This window comes from Hippocampus bargibanti, linkage group LG01 (genome assembly GCF_051943395.1).
Source record: "Hippocampus bargibanti isolate YZ-2025 linkage group LG01, ASM5194339v1, whole genome shotgun sequence".
NCBI lineage: Eukaryota > Metazoa > Chordata > Actinopteri > Syngnathiformes > Syngnathidae > Hippocampus > Hippocampus bargibanti.
In genome coordinates, this window is record NC_142734.1 from 28,051,882 (window position 1) to 28,075,388 (window position 23,507).

Here is a 23,507-nt window from a genome sequence, read left to right on the forward strand (position 1 = left end):
ACTAGCAGCGATAGCAAGCACAAAGGCGCAATGGACCAGTTAGCTACAGTTCATACGTGATTTATTTATTTATTTATTTATTTATTTATTTATTTATTTATTTATTACGAAGCTGGAAACCGGAGCAGAGTGGCACCACGCTGATCTCGTCATCTGCTCATTGATTGGAGAAGAAAAGTCGGCGTGTCCCACAAGGACAAAGAAAGCACAGAAAAGACAAACGGCCAGTGTGAGCGGGGCACAACGCTCGACAGCGCCAACACAAACAAAGATGCTACAGAGTGACACAGCTTGGTTGCTTCAGCGACAAACCTGACTTTGATCACCCTCCTCTGACACAGCCCCCCCCCCCCCCCCCCGTATGATGTCATCGTTCCTTCTGACTGCCGATTGGTCCGCGGCCGACAGGTGAGCAGCTGCTGCAATGACAGAGGAAACCAGTATGACATTAAAGATTGAAAAGCTTCAGTTCGATTCGATGCTGGGGAGGCTGCAGGTCAGTTTCTGCTAAACATGGTGTGTTACAAGGTCCAAAAATAATTAAATACATGACGTTTTTTAACTAGAAATGTGTCTTTCTGAACATCAAGGTGAATGAATGTCTATATATCGTTTTCTTTATATGTTGATGGTTCACATTTCAGAACACAGTTTCAATTTCATTTGATCCTGACAATAACTCGTTTTCCTAATGGATAGAAACATTGACGCTTTTGTTTCATTTTTAGACTAAACCATCATGGATGTCACCGGTCTCAGTAAGTTGTTTAATTTATGTTTTTCCTGGTTTCCCTGGTTTCGTCAGCGAACTAAAGTCGCTGACGAAGCCTCTTGGATAGGAGGCGAAACGTCCGAAACCTTCAAATTTGTACCACTCCTGTACGACTGAGAGCTTACACAGACATATATCCCTAATGTACAGAGATGGTGGTGTATTAGTGATATGTACATATAGGGACAACACAACTTTAGTTCACTGACGAAGCTTTTCGGATCAGGCGCGAAACGTCCGACACCTTCAAAAAAAGTACAGATGACGGCTGAAGAAACCTTTTCATCTGTGGACTACTCCTGTGTGAGCGAGAGCTTACACAGATGAATTGTAATGATTTGATTTGATATGATTTGTTTGAAATGATAATTTTGGGATCAACATTTGTCATCTCTTTTTTTATGTTGTTTTAAGTTTCCGGGCTGGAGGACTTAAACAAAATTCATGTGCCCGTGTATAGAGTGGCACTGAAGCTTGAAAGTCTACGGAACATCTGTCACAGTGGGTTGAATTTGGCCTTTCGCGTCTGTTTATTTCACATTTTATGTCTTGGTTTGCCGATTGGTTTGGAATTTCAAGTCCCTCGTTCGTTCGAGGAATGCATTCGTTATTGTGCTTCCAGTGGACGTCGTGTTGGCTCGCCACATCGAGGCCGCCTTCGATTTGGGGGGCGGAGCCAAGCGGTGGCGAGAGACTGTCTTGAGTAAGGACCAAGTCACCCAGCGACTTAACAGGATGTTCCAAAGTACATCGCCGGAATTTGAAGATCAATCTGTCGCGGATTCGACCGAGAAATTGTGCTGTCTTATATTCAGGATCATTGACAGGTGAAATATCATTGACAGGTTAATGAAAGGTGTCCACCACCATTTAAAAAATCACTGCCTATTGCTCATCTATGATGCCATTTTTGCAAAAAGTCAATATCGCCGATTTTTGGCATACTCGGGATTAGTATTATATTATTATTATATTATTAGTAGTATTATTTGGATTGTGCATGTGGGTTCAATTGGGTGTGCATGAATTATGCGAAAATGAAGCTCCATGAAACACCTGTAATATTTTTGGCACCTAAAGATGGTGCTCTTGGTTTAAATATAAAGGTTAGTGCAATCGAATCGTATAAAAATTCCACTGCATCTTTAAAGGACAACCGACGACACTTTTTTGTTTCCTAACTGACATCAGAATAACGTTTTATAGCATTTAAAATACCCAAAACACGCAGTATGATATTTTTATTCAAATGCAAAACACCAATAAAAAATGACTTAAAGTGTCCAAAATCTGCAAAAAAATTGAGCTGCGAATAGGGCATTTTCAGAAAGTCCCGCCCCCAGTTCGTGACGTCACGCCAACACGTCTTGCATTGCTGGAGAATCAAAACAATGGCTTCAGATTCAGAGAATATGCTTTCTTGTTACACATCCAGTTATGAATATGATTCAAATAGTTCTGAAGAGGAAAGCATACATGTCTGCAATCGATTAAAGAATTTATTCCGTGCCATTTTGAGGCAACATTGAGGGGAAGCCGAAAAAGAGGCACAAAATGGCGACCTCCTGTGGCCACCGTTATTTCCACAGGCTGATAAATTCCTTATATGGAGCTTGGACGCCCTCTTCTGGCAGCTTTTGGGTGCAACACGAGGTCCCCAGACCAAACAAGTACAGCAAAATACATTGACGTGATGGAAGGACTGCTACAATGCGGCATTTTTTTGGTCAGGGGTGTTCCTTTATAGTGACGTCACGTACGGACTCGTCGCCAACTCAAAAACAAGACTTCCTGAATATTCAGTGCGAGTCTTAAAACATAAAATATAGCTATATGCGGTGGAATCTTATTAAAATACACTCAGTAGAAGTCATTTGAAGCCATTTTACAAATTATGGACACAACTTGTCCGGAGACGTCGGTTGTCCTTTAAATCTATAGGAGTCAAAAACTTAACATAAGTGCTTCACGAAGCTTCACTTCGAGTATGCACTGTATGCCTGTTTCAGGAATCAGTCGGGGAAAGTAAGGGCGATTTCTCTCCATCTCGTTCTCATCTGTTTATCGTCGGAAACGCTGCTGCAGAAATATGGAGGTGACAAATATGCTCCTTTGTCAACAGTGACATAGTTTTGGATTAAATTATTTTTGCTAACACGGATGACTGTGCCTCAGCCCTGGCGAGCGCAGCGGTAAATTCCTCCGGATCCATCAATAGGTCGTCTCTTAGATCCGTGTTGGAGGATGTCGACCAGGTAACACAAACTAACTAAATTTCTTGCCCCGCTTTTGTCATGTGACTCCCCGAACGCACGCTTAGATTCCTGCGCTCATTCAAGAGGAAGGGGTGTTTGGTGGTGTTGAAGAGGCGGTCAAGTCGTGCTTTCACGGAGTGAGAATTTTATTTTATTTGAAAGGTGTTCTATTGTCACTGACTTTTGTTAGTGAGTGAAAATCACGCATTTGAACGATTTTTTTTTCAAATGTTCACAGGTGCTGACCTCCACCATAAGCAGGGCACATGTATCAGCATGGCTGCAGAGTGAGCCTCGATTGTTGCTATGGCTACCTGCGCTGTATCGTCAGTTCATAAGTCGGGAGGTCGTTCACGCCGTCCGCTGTCATATCTGCAAAATATTCCCCATCAATGGACTCAGGTGGGTGCCATTCATTTGCGAGTAAATTTTTTGCGGGGGAAAGCTTTATGCCATTGTATGCTAACGAACTCTGTTACTGTATTATTTGTGTTTGTCTGTTTTTTTTTTGTAATGCTTCAAAAACCCACTGTCCAAATTGTATTGGGCTGGTTTGCATTAGCCTTTATTAGACTCCTTTGTGGTGAAATTTAGTTTTCACAGCAACAAAGCTATCCATCTGAACAAAAAAAAAAACAAATAACAAATAAGACAACACAAAGACACAGACAGTCATTCAATCTTAAGCACTTTCTGTACTTTTTGTTGTATAAAGCTAATAAGAAGTGGACCAGAGGTGCATGCCCAACTTTTTTTGGGAGGGTGTGGGGGCACCTTAGATGGTGCTTTGGGTTTAAATATGAAAGTTAGTGCAAAGGAAATGTCTTAAATATCCACTGAATCTTTAAACCAAGAGTGCCAACGAGAGGTGTTGAAACTTACACAAGTGGTTCGCGAAGCTTCACTTGTCCACCATGAGTGTGCATTGTGGTGGATCTGCAAAATCGTCAGGTGGGTACCATCAATTTGTGAATTACATTTTTGGGGGAACCTGTCTGCTGGTGATGGGCAAATGGCGCTTCATGAAGCACAGGTGATCTATTTTGACTCCTCCAGATGGTGCTCTTGGTTTAAATATGAAGGTTAGTGCAAAGGAAAGGTCTTGAAAATCCAGTGCATGTCATGTATTTGCAAGGTGGTGATGGCGGTGCGCATCCCAAAAAGTAGGCAGGAGGGAGCAGGAGGTTGTGTTTGATAAATTGTATTAAAATAAAGTCAACAGAAACAAAATCTAAAACATCAAAGTCATTCAAACAGAAAAATACAAAGTATCAACTAAAGACCAAGAGTAAAAGTCTGCCAAGATTAAACAAACACATGCATACAATGCATACAATTGCATACAACGCATACATCAACAATGACCCGACACCGGATGGTCGTGCCGGGAGTCCTTTTACGTGTCACTGATTAAAACGACCAGCATCTGCGAGGCTGCAGGCAGGGCTGATCCGAACGTGGCAGTCCACTGATCGGGACGACCAGCACCTGTGCAGGTGCAGGCGGGGCCGACAGCGCTACCCGTTGGTCGCCAACCAGATCATGACACTGCATCTTTAAACCACGAGTGCCATCTACAGGAGTCAAAAACTATCACAAGTGCTTCATGAATTTTCATTTGCCCATCACCACTATTTGCCATTGTATGCTAATGAACAATATTTATTTGTTTGTTTGTTTGTTTTGTTGCTCCTCAAGCCACGCATCCATCCAGTTGCAGACTGTCCAACAGCACCGACCTTTCAACTGAACGGGGCTGCAAAGATGCTGCCCATTACAGGCGCAAAAAAGCCCCAGAGGTGTCCAGCGATGACAGTCAAATGGCACCGACATTCCTCCCATTCAAAAACAGTACTGGCATATTCATGCCGCCAAAAAGGCGCAACCGCTCAGTACAGTCTCCTCCTTGATGAATGTCGTGGCCAAAAATGCTGAAAAACAATCCGTATCCATTCCACACGACGCACAACAACACAAAGTGACAAAAAAGAAAAACACAAAACAAGAAAAAAACAACAAAAAAAGCAAGGCTCATGAGAGCACTTGCTGACGGTTCGACACATCACTAAGTGTCATTGTTTCATCTTGTCAAATTTGACTCATCGTTTTGTTTGATACTTTGTTGTTTGAGATTTTGTTCCTGCTGCCTTTACAATAAAGTCTCGTTATGTCGATATCGGATATATCGATAGTCCCGGTTATATCAATACTATTTCTATGCACGCACGGAGAAAATTACATGCAAACATATATCAACATGCAACATATATCGATAGTCCCGGTTATATCGATATTTTTTCGGACTCCCTTGAATATCGATATAACGAGACTTTACTGTATTTAATACAATTTGTCAAATACACCCTGCTCCTCCCTCCTGCCTGCTTTTTTGGGGTGGTCCACTACCACCTTGCAAATCATGACCGGATTATTTGGGTGCTATTTCATTTGAAACAATTCAACGAGTTTCTGGTCTTGCCTTGTTTTTGACGACATTGCCCACGCGAAATGTACTGTCTCCGCGTCGCTAGTGGAGAAGGCTTCTCTTGTCAAAATACTTTAATTTCTTGCATCATGGCTGCCCTTCAGGTCATCGTTTCGATATACGTTTGGCCAATTTGGGACTATGCTCGTACACGTTGTACAATTTGTGATATTTTGTGTGTGTGTTCAGGTATCGCTGTGTGAAGTGCATGAGAGTCCACGTGTGTCAGAGTTGCTTCCTGTCGGAGCAACGTACGCGTCAACACAAGAGCCACCACCCGGTGATTGAGTTCTGCACACAAGTAAGGAGCAACATTTGAAAGGCCGCAGCGGCAATGAAGTGTACTCAAGAAATACCCAAAAAGTTCGTCTCCACCTCAGCCCACCTGGCGGGAATCTTTCTCCTCAATCCTGCACCGCGCTCGTCACTTCCTGTTACAGCGGAGACACACTCAAAGGGGTGAATACAGAGCAAAAACAAGAGAAGAGGCTGAGAGAAGTCATAAGATGTGAGACGGGTTTCACAACAATCAATTTTTGATACCGATTGACCAAATCGATGTGAGCTGGAGTTGATTCCGTCTGATTTTGAATTTAGGGCACCATCTCTCCATTTGGCTTCTGCTGTTGGGGTTTCTCATGTTTCCTCAAAAAAGCTTCATTCCTCTGCAACAAAAGCGCAACAGACTGATGAGATGTTGTCAGAACAGGTAACCTCAGGTGACCCCTTCTCAAACGCTTGAAAACAGCGCCTTTCTAATCTCTTAAGGGCACTTATTTATGTTATTTGTTTAACAGTACAGTCAAACCTCGGTTTTTGACCATAATCCTTGCAGAAATCTGTTCAACATTTCCCATTATAATTAATGTAATCAATATCTGTTTTTTTTTTATATTGATTGAACAATACAAACACGCCTGCTCGCAGTGGAACGCTACATGAGGATAATGTCCGGGCGTCCGATTTGCGGAGTTTTCAGCCAAATGAAAAAAAAATCTTTATCAACAGCACAAATGCGTCGGTCACAATGAGACGCGACACGAGGAAGTAAAGGACAGCGATACCATGGCTTACGAACTTAACTGGTTGCCAGACAGAGTGTGTAAGGTGAAAAGTGTGTATCCCAAAAATTAATTTCCCATAGGAAACAATTAAAATGAGAATAATCCATTCCCAGGTCCCCATAAAAATGATTTTCTACTAAATAAGCCGTAAAAAAAAATATATTCTTTTATGTATATTAAATGTGCTATTATATTGTAATGAAAGAAATACACTATAATAAAGTCATTTTATTTACATTTGTGATGGTCGTTGATGGCTTGATGGAATGGAGCATTAAACGCTTGATGAGAAACGTAGCCTTCTTGTTTCACCATCTTGAGGAATGATCTCTTGTAGGCTTTGGCAGCTTTACCGTCACAACTGGCTGCCTCACCATGACGAATGACACTGAATACCTGTACGACGCTTAAAGTTCTCAAACCATCCGTGGATAGCCTTGAAATCATCAATGGATGACATACTTCCAGGTTGCCTCTTGACGATATCCAAGTGAAGTTGCTGTGCTTTCTCTGCAATAATTTTACCTAGTTCCTCATCAATTGTGTTCTGTTTAGCTGGGTTGATAGCTTTTTGCATCAAGTGTACAGATGGCTTGTGCGGGTTATTTGTGGAGCCTGATTGATGGGATATTTTAACCTTGCAGTCTACACTCTGCCTTTGAACTATCAAAGTTGAAACAAGTCCAAATTTCAATGTTTTCTATCAATTTTCTTTTTCTTTATTTCTGTCGTCTGCCTATCTCTTTAACATTTGCAACTCTGTGTTTCTGTAAACCCCCTCACTGCTGCGTTCTTGGCCAATCACGTGGCTTTAACCGAAGACTGGGGTCGGGGAATAGAGGACAAAATCAAGTTGGCTGCCATTTTCTTGTTTGGAGAAACCCCCCGCCTCACTCTGTCTATTTAATTTTTGCTGCTCTGTGTTTCTGTAAACCCCCCCACCCCCTCATCTACCACTGCTGCGTTCTTGACCAATCACGTGGCTTTAACCAAAGACTGGGGGCGGGGAATAGGGGACAAAAACAAGTCGGCTGCCATTTTCTTGTTAGAACGGCTCGTTCGCGAACGACACATCACTCATTGTGGCGCGCTGTGTGTATCCCGAAAAATAGTTTGTATGCCAATGTTAAACTTTCATAAATTTAACGTTCGTACACTGAAAAGTTCGTAAGCCAAGGGGTTCGTGAACCGCGGCTTCACTGTACATATAAGGTAGTGGAAGGGATTCGAGTGAGGGATTCGAGTGAGGCATTCATGTGCGCTCAGTTTGGTCGAGAACCCATTTTCAGTTGTAAACCAAGGCAGAAAAAAACCAGACATTTTGGTCAAACACTGAATTGGTCGAGACCCGAGATGTCCGAAAACCCAGGTTTGACTGTACTTAACCGTACTTAATTTTATTACTTACAAAATGTTATTAAAACTACATAAAGTACTAACTAGAATAATAAATAAATATATTGAACTAGAATACTAAATAGTACTAAATAAATATATTGAATAATTATACTAATAATTGGTTTAGTTTACAGCGAGCTATAAGGCTTGATTATCATTATCCCCTAATCCCAATGACTTCAATTTACAGTATTTTTCACCCGACCATTATCCCCGAAAAATTGTAAATTTCCCCCAGAGTATTTTCACACCCCCTAGGCAACATTCTTGTACCCCTAGGGGGTGTGACCACCCCTCGGTTTAGAACCACTGTCCTAAACATTCTGCCGTATATGTGCAGTGCTTGTGCAACACAAACAAACAACAACAAAAAGCCACCAAGTTTTGATCATTGTTTTAAATTTGAGTCAATTGCTTCCCTGCTAAACAGGAGTACCTTGCCTCTAATTATTAACAAACACTTCCAGAAGTTCTCCAGTGTGTTTGTGTGTTTTATGTTCTAAGCTGGAGGTATCCACTTTGCTCACTGAAGTCAACGACCTGCACAGAGACAAACAGTAAGCAGGGGAAAAAACATCAAATTCCAACATCAGTCAATCAGACATGAAGATATGTATTCATCATTACGTGACGGTTCTTTGTTGAAGGCTACTCGAAGAGCAACTGCGGGTGTGGCGTCTGACTGTCCAATCAGAACAGGTTATGCTGAAGGAACGCTGCAGGGAGATGGAGATCACAGTGGAAACGGTTCAAGAACACAACAGACATCTGCCGGCGACACTCATTCAGGTTAACGCGTTGTCACTCAAAAAGGAGCACGACGATTGGACTTTCTTTTCAAAAATGTATCTTGCACAAGTATCAAACTCGCAATACTCGAAGGCCTGCGTGTTTTGACTAGGTGTGATGGGCAAATGAAGCTTCATGAAGCACTTTTTATGTTTCTTGGCTCCTCTGAATGGCACTCTTGGTTTAAGTGGATTTTAAGACATTTTCTTTGCACTAACCTTCATATTTAAACCAAGAGCACCATTTGGAGCAGTCAAAGAATATTAAAATATTACTATATTATATAATATTAATTATTATTAATAGTGCTTCGTGAAGCTTCATTTGCCCATCACTCCTGGTCCCCCCAGATAATAGCTTGTCAAACTCTGTCTGGGGTTCTCAAACTGTCTGAGTTGGAGAACATGCAGTGATTTGAAAGGCGCTTAGAAGTGAACTGTCTTATTATTATTATAAAGCTTCATTTTACGAAGACTAGTAATCAGTGCGGAATGTCATACTACCCGCTCAATTTAAGTAAGCCAAAAATGAAATGTTAAAATTACAGGATCAAAATAGGAAAGTAACAGGAAAATATGTATTATATCTATGCATTTTTAACAGAGCGGGATAGAAAATTGAGTTATGGTGCAGGGATTTAACTCATTAGCTGCCAGATGTGCAAAAATGTGTCCACTTCAGTGGGAGGGTTTTTGTCATTCACTTGATTTGCAGAACCCACAGAATATTGAGTTTTAGGACTACATAAACATTCAGTACAGCGTTAGAAACCTTAGACTCTCTTCTTTCACCAGAAAAAGAGTTAATTCCAAAATGATATGGGTCTGAGGTTATATGAGTTTGAAATGGGGGCGGCTGTCCAAAATACAATGCAAACCATTTGTAAGGGCCTTAACAACAACTGAAGCTGGAACAAAGCGCTAAAATGGGGGAAAAAAAAAGTGCTGCCCCTTGTGGAAGGGAAAAAAAACATTTCTAGGGGTCTGGCCAGTGCTTTGTCGGCACCCTCCACAAGAAAACATCGTATTTTCTATTCCCGAATAAACTCAGGAATGGCAGTGAATGAGTTAAAATTGGCAACACGAGGAGTGTCATGTGTTTCCCGTCAGCTCTAGGCCATTTCAGTGTTCACTTTTACCTGTGAATATTTTGATTCTAAAGACACTGAACAAGCTGGAACAACAACCTACCAACGATGCATCACGAGACCAGAAAGAACTGGAGGAAACTGAGAAAGGCAACTTGACACCCTCTTCAGACCTGGAGACGTGCAAGGTTGAGGGTATAAATGAAGAATTCATGTTGAAATTTAAAGATGAGTGGGGTGATGAAGAAAAGGGTCCACCCACAACCATAAACCTGGACATTGCTTGCCCACTTGAAATCCATGAAAAGGAGGCAAATTGCGCAGGTAACAGTAATGACGGAAAAACAAAGCTTCATGAAACACCGGTGACACTTTTTGACACCTCGAGATGGTGCTCTTGGTTTAAATTTAAAGGACAACCGACACCTTCGGACAAGTTGCGTCCATAATTTGTAAAATGACTTCAAATGACTTCTACTGAGCGCATTTTCCAAAGATTCCACCGCATATAGCTATATATTTATGTTTTAAGACTCGCACTGACTATTCTTGAAGTCTTGTTTCCGAGTTGATGACGATGCCCAAAGTCATGTCACATTCGGAACGCCCCTGACTGAGAAAGCGACACACAATGCATTGGGGGTACTTTTTTTTCATCTGAAAACACTGTGTTTTGATCGTGAAATTAGAAGGAAAACTACATAAATAACGCGATGGTGAATCGTTGTGTGTCGCAGCCAATTGCGGTGACACGCATAAAGAAGGTGTGAGTTAACACAAATTCCCAGCAGACAAATCAGCCCATTTCATATACTGGACAAAACGCAGCTTGTGCGCCATCTTGTGCATTTTCTGGGCACTACATGAGAGTCCAGATCTTCACCGTTTTCATCACTTGCAGGCGGCTCGAATTGATACGAAAGGACTTCTTTAATCGATTGCAAACATTTATGCTTTCCTCTTCAGAACTATTTGAATCATATTCATAACAGCATGAGTAACAACAAAGCATCTTCTCCGAATCTTAACTCTCTGAAGCCATTGTTTTGATTCTGGAGCAAGGCAGTGTGTGTCCCATAGTGACGTCATTAACAAGGGGGCGGGACTTTCTGAATCTCCCCAGTTTCGAGCTCATTTGTGGCAGTTTTGGGACACTAAGTCATTTTATTGATCTTTTGCATTTGACTAAAAATATCAGTCTGTTTATTTTGGGTATTTTAGATGCTATAAAACGTTTTTTCTGATGTCAGTAAGGAAACAAAAAAATGGTGTCAGTTGTCCTTTAAAGATTAGACCAAGTGGAAATGTATTACAATTCCCCTGCATCATTAAACCATTAAACTCTCCCCTGGAGAGGAGTCAAAAACTTACACAAATGCTTCACAAAGCTTCATTTGTCCAACATTAGGGAGCAGTCGTCTTTGCCAACCGATTGAACAAGAGGATGTCCTGATAAAGGTTGCTGATGAACAGAGTCCTGGAACTTGTAGTCCGGAAGAATTGCTGCAGGAGACTGTGGACCGACTCATAAGCGTGCTTGGGACTGACCTGAAGAAGGATAAACAATCAGGTATGTTTCTTTACTTTCATTTTTAAATAGCATTGTTGTATAAAGAATGTGAAAATCCTAACTCAGTAGAAGTACAGATATTATAATGAAAGTCAATGTTGGAAGACTTCAAAGGTTGCCTCGTAAAATATGACTTGCGGAATGGAATATTATATTAGCTGGACATCAATTGGTACTTTCTGGTCTCAAATGTAGGTCATTTCTACAGCAATGTGACACACGAAGATCCAAGATCTTTTTTAACCCATTCACTGCCATTCATTAATTTAGTCACAAACTGAAAATATGACGTAGAACGCCATTCCCGATTTTTATCGGGTTTTGTTTTTTCATGCGCGCCATTAAAGCGCTGGTCATGGCTTATGGCAATGTTTTTTTATTTTCCACAAGGCGGCGGCATTTCCCTTTATTCCATGTTAGCGCTTTGTTCCAGCTTCAGCTCTTTTTAAAGGGCTATATAAATGTACAGTATTGTGTTCTATTTTGTACAGCCACCCTAATTTCAAGCTCAGATACCTCCTGGAATTAACTTTTTATTTTGGATGAAAGAAGAGAGTCTAAGGTTTCTAACACTGTACTGAATGTTTATGTAGTCCTAAAACTCAATATACTGTGGGTCCTGGAATTCGAGTGACAATGACAAAAACCTTGGCACTGGAGTGGACACATTTTGGCATATCGTCAGGCAGTGAATGAGTTAAAAAGCGAGATTTCATTTATCTATTTAGCACAGTCTCCGTGATTGTTTTAACACTTTCATTGCAGCAACAACAAAAAAAGTGACAAGTAGCTTGAACAGACAAGCTGTTTGGTCGCCGCCATTTTCACGAGGGCGTTACTGACACAAAAACATGAACAAATGCATGTTGCATGCACAAATGTGTAAAAAAAAGAACGCCTGATGTGTGGCTCTAAGCCACATATCAGTCTCCAGATGCGGCGCACAATTTTATGGATTGCGTATGCATGACTGTGGCAAAATTCAGACATAGAGTAAACGTCTGTAAGCTCTCAGTCGTACAGGAATGGTCCATCGATGAAAAGGTTTCTTCAGCTGTCATCTGTACTTCTTTGAAGGTATCAGACGTTTTGCTTCTTATCCAAGAAGCTTCGTCAGCAAATAAAGTCTTACTGGTAGTTTCGGCCCTATATATATATATATCCCTACTGTCCAGACGTGGCGGTGCCGGATTCTGCTATGATTGGTCCCTGCTCTCAGGTTGGACTAATCCCTGTGGCTCCACTGATTGCTTCTATTGTCCTAACTGACGACTGGCCTGATTGCCCAATTTGCCCTGGTATCACCTCATCAGCATAACATTTGTTAAAAGCGAAACATCTGATACCTTCAAAGAAGTACAGATGACGGCTGAAGAAACCTTTCCATCCACGTAGAGTAGAGCGAACGTTACTTATTAACGTTACTCCTCCAGCAGTGGACTACTCCCTGCGGCTACACTGATTACTTCTATTGTCCTGACTGATTATGTCTATTGTCCTGCCTGAGTATGGGGTCTACGACTGGCCGGATTGCCCCATTTGATCTGGTATCACCTCATCAGCATAACTAAGCCTATACTGCCTCAGAAGTCTGTTGTAGGAACGATCCAAATTGAACCTATCCCCAGCATGGCGATTTAGTGAAGGGTTTTGCTGTTTTATGAAAAATAGCTTCTTTTAGTTCGCTGACGAAGCCTGTTGGATAAGAAGCGAAACGTCCGACACCTTCAAAGAAGTACAGATGACGGCTGAAGAAAACTTCTCATCAATTGCGGCTGTGGTTACGGATACAGACACTTCCCCCCCTCATTTTAGCTGTTTTTAAATTGTGAAGATAAAAAAAATGCACAATGAATTTGGTGTTGTGTGAACTCACAAGATTTTTTTTGTTTGTTTTTCAATTTTCTTTAAACCAGGTGAAATAAGGTTGGCGCTGATTGAAGCTGCGGACCACGTTGGAGATTCGTTACTCTACCTGGTGGACACCGTGAGACAAATCCCCGGTAAATAAAAACTATAAATAAATACAGTAAAGTCTCGTTATATCGATATCGGATATATCGATAGTCCCGGTTATATCGATGCTATTTCTATGCACGCACGGAGAAAATTACATGCAAACAGGGTCGGATATATCGATAGTCCCGGTTATATCGATATTTTTTCGGACTCCCTTGAATATCGATATAACGAGACTTTACTGTAAATGTTAATGCCACAATGCCATCAACATTTGTCAAAGGCACTTTTGTCTCCGTGATGAATATCAAATCGAATCATTTCGCTATTTCTATGTCCGTCCTCCGTTCATTAAAAAAAAATCTGTTCTGAGCAGCCAAAAATACTTCTTCTTTTTTTAATAAATTCCCTTTTTTTAATTTTTGAAATGGTCCCGAAGTGTTGCCGTTGTAACAACGGCGCTACTTTGGAGTTTTTATACAACACCGCCTCCTCTGAGATCTTCCTCGCCGGAGGTTTGGTTCTGTTCGGCACACGGGTGCCGAGTCCTTTTGACGGAGTCCGCATCTCCTGGGTGGTGGCGGGGGGGTGGTCTGAACTTTTCCTCTCCTCTTAGGGAGCTTTGGCTTTTCTTCTCCATCTATTCTTAGCTCTTCAGATCTACTCCGATGCGACGCAGGAGACGTTTCGTGCTTATGACTCCGCGCGGAATCTGTACTGGGAGTGTTTGACGGTTTCTGATTTTTCACCCTGGGAGAATCCGAGCCCCCCTCCGCAGGCCGCCTCTCTGTGTTCAGGTCCGGGCTTAGACTCCGAAAGAGTTGACGTACACACGAGGGCAAAACGTTAAGGGTGGCGGGGCTTTTACTCACCTTGAAACTTTTGGGGGGGTTCTTGATAATGCGATTGGTGCGGTGGTCGTAAAAGCGGAGGGGAAATTGTTTGTATTTTACCTTCTGCCTGTGAAAGTCGGGCGGGCGTTGCCTTTTCCTGCTACGTTTGGGGGAGGGGCTTGCGTCGGGTGTGTGAGCGGTGCCGGGAAATGTCGGGGAGCAGAGAAGGTAGACTAAAGACGTGCTCGGCTGCAGCGGCGTGATGACGGGTGAGTATGAGGGAGGGAGGCGTGACCGCTGCGCCTCGGGAGTCTTTTTCGTTAGCGCACGATCACCTGGATGGACGCGAGTGGGCGTGGCCTCTAGAGCCGGTTGACAGACAGTTGGGATGACCAGGTGGACGGTCTGAGTGGCATGACTCACTTTCACCACCTGGAGGGGAGGCGGGGAGATCAACAATTCGGTCGTCATAACTCAGCTGTGTTGGGAAATAGTTTCAGTTTCAAATTTATGAATCAACGTGAATTTATTAACGAACACGAAAATTGCACTATTGAATATCAAAAGTAATCACAAAAATCAACGCTGACCAAAAAGCTTGAACCGTTGTTGTCATACTTTCTCCCTCAATTCGATTCATAGCGTGATGCTTTTTTGGGCAGCAATACAAACCAACCATACAGATAGACAAGGACAATGTCCATTTTTTTCTTTCTCGTGGCAGAAATATTCATCGTTCTTCTCAGAGGATAAAGAATAGATTCCTTTGCGCCTTGTTACATTACCTCTCTGCATATCTTGCAGCATCGTTTGTGTTACAATACCACCATTGGAATGAAAACTAAATGATGCTAAATGTTAGCTTGCCAAGGAACATTTCCCATCATATTAAGACTATCATTAAAGGACAACCGACGCCTCTGGACAAGTTGTGTCCATAATTTGTAAAATGGCTTCAAATGACTTTTACTGAGCGTATTTTACAAAGATTCCACCGCATATAGCTATATTTTATGTTTTAAGACTTGCACTGAATATTCCGGAAGTCTTGTTTTTGAGTTGGTGACGAGTCCTCACGTCACGGAAGGAACGCCCCGGACCGAAAAAAGGAAACGTAGCAGTCCTTCCACCACGTCAATGCATTTTGCTGCACTTTGTTTGGTCTGAAAACTTTGTGTAGCACCAAAAAGAGGCAGAAGATGACCACAAAGCTCAGTGTAAGGAATTAATCAGCCCGTGGAAACGGGCTGATTAATTACTCAAAGGAGGTTGGTGATATATTTCCCGCCCCCAGATACCTCAAAATGGCACGGAATAAATTCTTTAATCGATTGCAAACATGTATGCTTTCCTCTTCAGAACTATTTGAACCATATTCATAACTGGATGAGTAACATGAAAGCATATTCTCCGAATCTGAAGCCATTGTTTTGATTCTCGAGCAAGGCAAGACGTCTTGGGGTGACACCACGAACAAGGGGGCGGGACCTTCTGAAAATGGTCACTTCCGGTTTCAATTTTTTGCAGTTTCAGCACACTTTAAGTCATTTTTATTGGTGCTTTGCATTTGACTAAAAATATCATACTGCGTGTTTTGGGTATTTTAGATGCTATAAAAGGTTTTTCTGATGTCAGTTAAAAACAAAAAAGTGATGTTGGTTGTCCTTTAAGATAGCAGACAAAAGGCTAAGCTATACGGTTGAGCGAGTTGCTTGTTCTGTAGCCGCAAAGGGACATATGTCTTCTTGTGCCGGTCCCAAGAACACTATTGATGAAATAAACAATAACTAAATAACTCTCTTGGTTCTTCATAGAAAAAGAGGAACTAAAAGCTTATCCTGTGACTGTAAAGTAACCTTGAGAAAGGCGCTTATAAATCGAATGTATTATTAATGTTGTATTGATAGTTGTATTATAATTAATATTTATTTTTATTATTATTATTATTATTATTATTATTATTATTGTTATTATTATCGGGCAGAGTGAATGGCTGCCGCTGCTCACCTGCACGCAAGAAAATATCCCGTGACTGTAAAGTGTCCTTGAGAGTTTTGAAAGGCGCTTAGAAATGAAATGGATTATTATTATTATTGTTTGAAACACACTGCATGCAATTCACTTTATTTTATGTTTAGTTTGACAGCGAACATCAGCTGAAAATAGCAATAAGCATCGTGAAGGTCTTGAAAGAATGGTCAACAATTCTGTCTGCAAAAGTGCTGGCTACTTGCTGCGGAGTGAGGTGAGGAACCACAACCGCGGAAGACCTTGCGATCTGCGGTTTGTGATCACAAATTGATCAGATTTATTTAGTTAATGGCATTAATTTACTTTTTCAGTTATGTATTTATTTATTCATGGGTATTGATTTATTTGTTTGCTTACCTGCCAACTTCTGAAACCAAAAAAGCCAAGTAATATGCCTGGGTCCAATTTATTTTGTACTTCTAACAAGTAACGAGCGCGAGTATGTTTGCCACCTTTCAATACAGTGATACCTCAGCTTCTGAACTATTTGTCTTACGAACATAAAATTCGCGAGAATATAATCTTGGCATACGAACTAGTTTTCGGGAAACACACAGAGCGCCACAATGGCTGGCGGACTAGTATTCGGCGGAAGAACACCAAACCACACGGTCGAACAGCACCATTGTGGCTGGCGGACTAGTTTTCCACACGCACCTTCTTTCTGAGCACTCAGTGCAGACGTGGTTTGTTATAGAGTGGAGTACTTTTGCAATTATGGCACCAAAAAAGACCTCACCACAGGCTCGTGTTAAGCCGAAGAGGACACAAAAGAAAATTATGGTCGAGCAGAAGAAGATCATCGAAAAACACGAACAAGGTGTGCGTTTGTATGACTTAGCGCCACAGTACCAGTATGCTAGGTCAACCATTGCTATGTGTGGCAAAGGGTGTTTCTGTGTTGTCTAAGCAACGGTCTCAGGCAATAGAAGTTGAAAAACTTCTGGTGATTTGGATTAACAAATAGCAGCTAGCAGGGGAAGGTGTGAGTGAGGGTATTACCGCCGAGAAAGAACGGCAACTTCATTCGCATATCATCAAGAGGCAACTACATCAAAGACCATCACAAAGGTAAATAAAACGACTTTATTATACAGTGTAGTTAATTTATGTAATTACAATACAATAGCACATTTATTATACATAAAATAAGGTATATTTTGTGTAGTTTTAAGGCTAATTTAGTAGAAAATTATGTTTTATGGGGACCTGGAAACAGATTATTCTGATTTTCAATTGTTTCTTATGGGAAATAAATGTTTGGCAGACAAACTTTTTTCCTTACACACACTTTCTGGGAACCAATTAAGTTCATAAGCCGAGGTAGCAATGTATTTGCATCTCTTGTTTCCGTCTTGCGCTCACCTGACACCTGGAGGCCATCCTGAATTCCCGCCTTCTTGGAACTTCTTCCTCATTGTGGTCCAGTAAAGGTAGAAGACCCACATCCGACTCCACCGTTGCCTGATCAGGTCCATCGACGTTTTTGCTTCTGAACCCGCACCTTGTAGGTCAGAAACCATCAAAATGAGTGAGCCATAAATATTTAAAAGACAACCGACGCCTCCGGACAAGTTGTATCCATAATTTGTAAAATGGCTTCAAATGACTTCTACTGAGCGTATTTTAATAAGATTCCACCGCATATAGCTGTATTTTACGTTTTAAGACTCGCGCTGAATATTCCGGAAGTCTTGTTTTTGAGTTGGTGACGAGCCGTACATGACATCACTGAAGGAACGCCCTGACCGAAAAAAAGACACATTGTAGCAGTCCTTCCATCACGTCAATGTATTTTGCTGTACTTGTTTGGTCTGAAAACCTCGTGTTGCACCAAAAAGCCGCCAGAAGAGGGCGACCAAGCTCCATGAAAGGAATTTATCAGCCTGTGGAAACGGGCTGACTAATTCCCTACACAGCTTTGTCGCCATTTTCTGCCTCCCTTGGGTGCGACATTTCCCACCCCTGATGCCTCAAAATGACACGGAATAAATTCTTTAATCGATTGCAAACATGTATGCTTTCCTCCTCGGAACTATTTGAATCATATTCATAACTGGATGTGTAACAAGAAAGCATATTCTCCGAATCTGAAGCCATTGTTTTGATTCTCCAGCAATGCAAGATGTCTTGGCGTGACGTCACGAACTGGGGGCGGGACTTTCTGAAAATGCCCAATTCGCAGCTCAATTTTTTGCAGATTTTGGACACTTTAAGTCATTTTTATTGGTATTTTGCATTTGACCAAAAATATCAAACTGCGTGTTTTGGGTATTTTAGATGCTATCAAACGTTTTTCTGATGTCAGATAGGAAACAAAAAAGTGACGTCGGTTGTCCTTTAAGGTGAAGGGATGAATGATGAGGGGGGAAAACATTCATCTGTCCACATGAAGAGACACTGGTTTTGGAGTCATCAATTTTTGGAATATGGGATTTAAATAGAGTGCGACTAAATATTTATGTGACCTGGCGAGGGATTCGCTGTCGAAGTAGCAGAGAAAACGACCTCGTCTGAATTGTCGGACCAGGTCATCAACCTTCTTCTCATCTTCCTCTTCGATCTGGGACCAAGTCTTCCCTTTGAAAGATTCAGGCACTTCTCTGGGTATCGTCCTGAACACCTCGGGTTGGACCGCTCGCCGCTTGCTGAGGAGGACGGATTCCAGCTGACGGGAGTACAACTGGTCTGTTAAATCCACCCGAACGTCAGTCAGGTGGCTGAAATCCTTCAGGGGCGTCTGCGCCGGCGGGATAAACGGATCCCCCTGGAAACACATTTCTTGTCTTCAAAGGAGACTTTTTTTCCTCCATCATGTCAAAAGTGCTTCGAGGTGCCTTGAAAAAAGGTGAATGACATTTTTCCGACCTTCTGCACTTACCTGTCCGGGGGAGTCCCAGTCACTTTGTGTTTGAATCGAGCGAGGCAAACTGACGTGGAAGCTGTCAATCTCACCGAGAGGAAAAGAAGTCAAACTGTCGTCATGGCAATGAGTCTGGATAACCTGGTGGGGGGTGGCAGGGGGGCGACACAAATCAAAAGCACTTGCATCAACAAGAGATTTGGGTAAGAGGGAAAGCTCGAAGCGAAAAATCATCCCATCAAGCGCCAGACTTGGCATAAGTGGCGTTGCGAAATCACATCACGATTAGTTTACGAGTACAGTGAGACCTCAACGTACAAACACCTTATCTTACAAACTTTTCGTCTTAAGAACCTCTAATTTATGAAAATTAAACCTTATAATAAGCACTATTTTCATAATACACACCCACCACGACTGGCGGAGTGACCTTCGGCGGAAGCACACGACCGAACAGCGCTCCAGCCGGCGCTACTTTGCACACCCCCTCTCATTGAATGCACACGTCGATCGCCTACGTGGAGCTTTTTGCTGATAATTTTACTACTATGGGACCGAAAAAAAACCACCACAGGCTCGTGTTCAGCCCAGGAAGACAAAAAATAAAACATCGTCGCTGAGAAGGAGATAATTGAAAAACACGAACGAGGTGTGCGTTTGTGTGATTTAGTGGCCGAGCACGGCTATGCTAAGTCAACCATTGCTCCCATTCTCCGTAACACAGAAGCCATCAAAGGTGTCTGTTGCAAAATGTGTTTCCATGCTCTCAAAGCGACGGTCTCGGGCAATCGAAGAAGTTGAAAAAAAACTTTATTTTACAGCACAGTTTATTTCTTTAATTACAGTCCTCATGTAATGTGCCTCTCTTTGTGACTTTATGGTACAATGCAGTGTATTTCTTTCATTACAATACAATAGCACATTTATTATACATAGAATAAGGTATGTTGTGTGTAGTTTTAAGGCTTATTTAGTTAAAACCTATATTTTATGGAAACCCGGGAACGGATTATTCCCCTTTTAATGGCTTCCTATGGGAATTTTTTTTTAGATACACACTTTTCGCCTTACACACTCTGTCTGGGAACCAATTAAGTTCGTAAGTTGAGGTCTGACTGTAGTTGAATAGTAATAGAGTAAAAGAGTGTTTTTTTTTTTCAAAACTTTGGGATATGTCGTATTTGGGAATTTACATTGTCGTTTATTTTTTAGCATGACCTTAATATTAAAAAAAAATATTATTTTTACTTGAGTACACTGATACTTTGTTTAGGACTACTTTACTTTGTTTAGGACTACTTTAATCGATTGCAAACATGTATGCTTTCCTCTTCAGAACTATTTGAATCATATTCATCACTGGATGTGGAACAAGAAAGCATATTCTCCTAATCTGAAGCCATTGTTTGGATTCTCCAGCAATGCAAGACGTCTTGGCCTGACGTCACGAACTGGGGGCGGGACTTTCTGAAAATGCCCAATTCGCAGCTGAGCTTTTTTTGCAGATTTTGGACACTTAAGTCATTTTTATTGGTGTTTTGCATTTGAATAAAAATATCATACTGCGTGTTTTGGGTATTTTAGATGCTATAAAACGTTTTTCTGATGTCAGTTAAAAAACAAAAGAGTGACGTCAATTGCCCTTTAAGACAAAGTGTTTGGACCAACCTCCTCGATCGTTTGGTCCACGAGGTCATCGCCTGGCGTGCCAAAGGCCTCCTCTTTGAAAGTCGCCCACCGCTCCTTTCGCCAGCTGTGCCAAGGCCGCGTCACAGAGCGAGGAGAGGACCAAACGCCCCCCCGTGGCGCCTCGGTTGGAAAGACGGAGCTCGGAAGCTCGATGCTTTTCCTCCCGTCAATCTTGTTCCTTGCCTCCTTTTGCTCTTTTCCTTGTCGTGAAGGCCTCCCCTGACCGGCCCCCTCCGATAGCCTCTTCTCCGATCGACGACAGGGGTCAACGGTGTCTTCTTCACGATCCATCGACGTGTTTTTCGAGCTGTGGAGGTACTTGCGCGTAGCGAACGACAAGTCATTGTCACCAGAGAAACAGACTTCATCGAGCTCCACTCGTGGCAAAAGTGGAGTGGGGATGGACGGGAGGTCCGTGTGAGACGGTCTTGTGACACAAACATACAGAACAATCCGTCACCAAAATGAAGTGGGGAAAAACAGTCTTGAAACAACCGCAAGAAGATTTTGGGATACATCGTGTTCAGGATTTTGTTACCTGGGGTCATCGTAGGAATGCGGGTGATGCAAGCGGACATCTTCCAGGAATCGTTCCAGGAGAGTTCCTTTGGCTTGGCAGCTGTCGGTAAAGGAACACGTGGAACTGGTGGAACCCCTAGAGGACTCTCGGACAGAATCCAGGTGCCTGAGACTGGCCAGGTGCTGAATTTGAAAAGCAGAACTTTTATTAGCATCATCTTCCAAGCAGATTGAAAATGTTTGATGCAGGGTTAACAATATTAAAATAAATACATAAACAAACAAGTAAACACTCTCAACTTGTCAAAAGTATACAAAACTGTGTTTTCCCCCCATATTTTATGAGGTTAAAGCCTTTTTCGAAAGCACATGAAGCTTGCTAAAGTCTGAACCAAAATTTCAAATTGGATGTAAACCACAATAACAGTCATTCGTCTTGACTTCAGATTTGAAAACTGGTTATTAATTTGTTATGCGTTCTATATGTCATATGTGGAGGGGAGGAAACATTCCAATTGTCTCAGCAAATTCAGGACGCCCCCCCCCCCCCCCCCCCCCCCCCCCCCCCCCCCCCCCCCCCCCCCACCAGAGGAAACCGGAACTACTTAGTGGCCCGCAGCAAAAAAAATAACATTGACAGCCGTGCCATAAATGATAACTCAATGACCTTAAGCAGCCTATAGTTGAATTCCATTGAGCATCTTTGGAGAAATCAGAAAATGCTGTCAGTTAATGTTGATGAGGGTCCACAAACAAATAGACAAAAGTACCACTCCTTGTTAAAATCCTAAGTGTATTTGATTTGCCCATTGCAACACAGGCTACATGAAAAAAGATCACCAATCACCTTATCGAGGTCGTTGTAAACGACTCTGCAGTAAGTGCAGTAACCTGGTCCGCGCGATGTGCATCTGGATGGTCCTGGCTGAGTCTCCGCCCACATCCTGTGATACAAGTTCAATATCGTTTGTCATCATTTGAAACAATTTGTAATTTTCTTTACATTCCGAGATATTTCAACTGTGACACACAACATCTCGCTAACACATCAAGACAAACTGTTAGTTGTTCCACTATTTATTAGGATTTTGATTTTTTTAAAACAGTTTAAAAGTGGTTTTTGACGCACTTCCTGACATTTCCATTTTGCCCCAATGAGCTTTGTAGCAAGGATATTTTACATTTTTTTGTGTCGTCATGTACAGTGATTCCTCAACATTCAAACTTAGTGGGTTTTGCGACGACAGTTTGTCACCTGAAACATTGGTAAATTAAGGTACATTCTCCCATTCAGATGCGCAGTTTTATCTTGCATGGGGAAAAAAAATCGGTGCGTGACGTAAAATGAATCATAAAAACGAGTTAAAAGAAATAACTCACGAAACAAAGTGCCTATACTTTCACTTGAAGTGAGGAGTGGGGGGACGGTCGCGGCTATATCGAAAAAAAACGTGTTTCCAAAACGTCATAATGTTATACAGTTACGGATTTTTTTCCGGATATTTTATAATTGTCACTTATCAACACGAGTTGAGCCCTAAATTATGTACATTTGGCTTCCCGCTTTTCTGAGGGGTAGCTTCCAATGAGAACGCTTTAACTTTACCCAGAGAAAACATATGACGTCATAAAAATTCATGTTGAGATGTTCGTAATAATTCCGGTTATTTGGGGTGAAAATGCAAAGTGCGTTAAATTTGCATGGGAATTTTTAAGTGTGTGAGGGGGGGGATTGAATAAAGCCCTGCTCTTAAGGGGTCACCGGACTGCAAAAAGTTGGCAAAGCTTTGGACTACACGACGTAGTTGTCCAGCTGACAGCCCGACACTGAGTCGGGGACGACATAAAGCAAGTCTCGCTAACCTTCGCGTCTCTTCGGCAACTCTTTAAATGGCTTCGTACCCGCGTTAGCCGGGGATAATCACGTGACGCAGTTACATCCGTGTTCCGCCTTTTAAATCTTTCGTTTGTCACAGTTGCGGTGGAATGAAGCAGAAGTCATCAGAAAGGGGGATGGTCGTGGAAGATCAGCCTTTTATTTACCTGTTTTACTTTCAGATGGGAAGAAAATCATCTTCCGTCGCGCGCTTTTGGCTTGCGTCAGTTTCCGGTTTGCTTCTTCTGCGCTTGGCCCCTCCACTGCGCATGTTTGACGCCACCAAAAGGCCAAACGGAGAAGTACACCTCAACCAT

At 42.1% G+C, this 23,507-nt stretch overlaps 2 protein-coding genes across 3 annotated transcripts; one reads left to right on the plus strand and one right to left on the minus strand.

Moving 5' to 3' along the window:
• The first annotated feature begins 726 nt into the window (after nt 1–726).
• dytn (dystrotelin) lies at nt 727–17,600 on the plus strand. Of its 2 annotated transcripts, XM_089007767.1 has the most exons (15): nt 727–758; nt 1,395–1,599; nt 2,782–2,867; nt 2,948–3,027; nt 3,093–3,164; nt 3,266–3,429; nt 5,702–5,813; nt 5,893–6,020; nt 6,110–6,221; nt 8,479–8,531; nt 8,622–8,763; nt 9,925–10,174; nt 11,259–11,420; nt 13,337–13,423; nt 16,351–17,600. In XM_089007767.1, exons 1-15 carry the CDS (start codon nt 740–742, stop codon nt 16,353–16,355), a joined length of 1,677 nt encoding a protein of 558 aa, XP_088863893.1. In that variant the 5' UTR covers nt 727–739; the 3' UTR covers nt 16,356–17,600. The 2 variants fall into 2 exon arrangements, with proteins under 2 accessions (XP_088863893.1, XP_088863884.1); XM_089007758.1 differs by lacking the exon at nt 16,351–17,600 and having other exon boundaries at nt 13,337–13,452.
• Nucleotides 13,835–23,396, minus strand: zdbf2 (zinc finger, DBF-type containing 2). Its single transcript, XM_089007781.1, has 8 exons — nt 23,217–23,396; nt 22,162–22,258; nt 21,334–21,497; nt 20,775–21,222; nt 19,125–19,247; nt 18,712–19,010; nt 17,609–17,747; nt 13,835–14,644 (listed from the first exon to the last, which is right to left on the minus strand). The coding sequence occupies exons 2-8, from the start codon at nt 22,255–22,257 to the stop codon at nt 13,841–13,843; spliced, it is 2,073 nt and encodes a 690-aa protein (XP_088863907.1). The 5' UTR covers nt 22,258; nt 23,217–23,396; the 3' UTR covers nt 13,835–13,840.
• Between the last annotated feature and the right edge of the window lie 111 nt (nt 23,397–23,507).

Coding starts and splice junctions, on each gene's coding strand:
- dytn (XM_089007758.1), top strand. Junction 1,600..2,781: donor ATATTCAGGATCATTGACAG/GTGAAATATCAT, acceptor TGCCTGTTTCAG/GAATCAGTCGGGGAAAGTAA. Junction 2,868..2,947: donor GCTGCTGCAGAAATATGGAG/GTGACAAATATG, acceptor ACTGTGCCTCAG/CCCTGGCGAGCGCAGCGGTA.
- zdbf2 (XM_089007781.1), bottom strand. CDS start 22,257: ATGTGGGCGGAGACTCAGCCAGGACCATCCAGATGCACATCGCGCGGA. Junction 21,498..22,161: donor TTTACAACGACCTCGATAAG/GTGATTGGTGAT, acceptor TTTCAAATTCAG/CACCTGGCCAGTCTCAGGCA. Junction 19,011..19,124: donor ACTGGGACTCCCCCGGACAG/GTAAGTGCAGAA, acceptor ATGTGTTTCCAG/GGGGATCCGTTTATCCCGCC.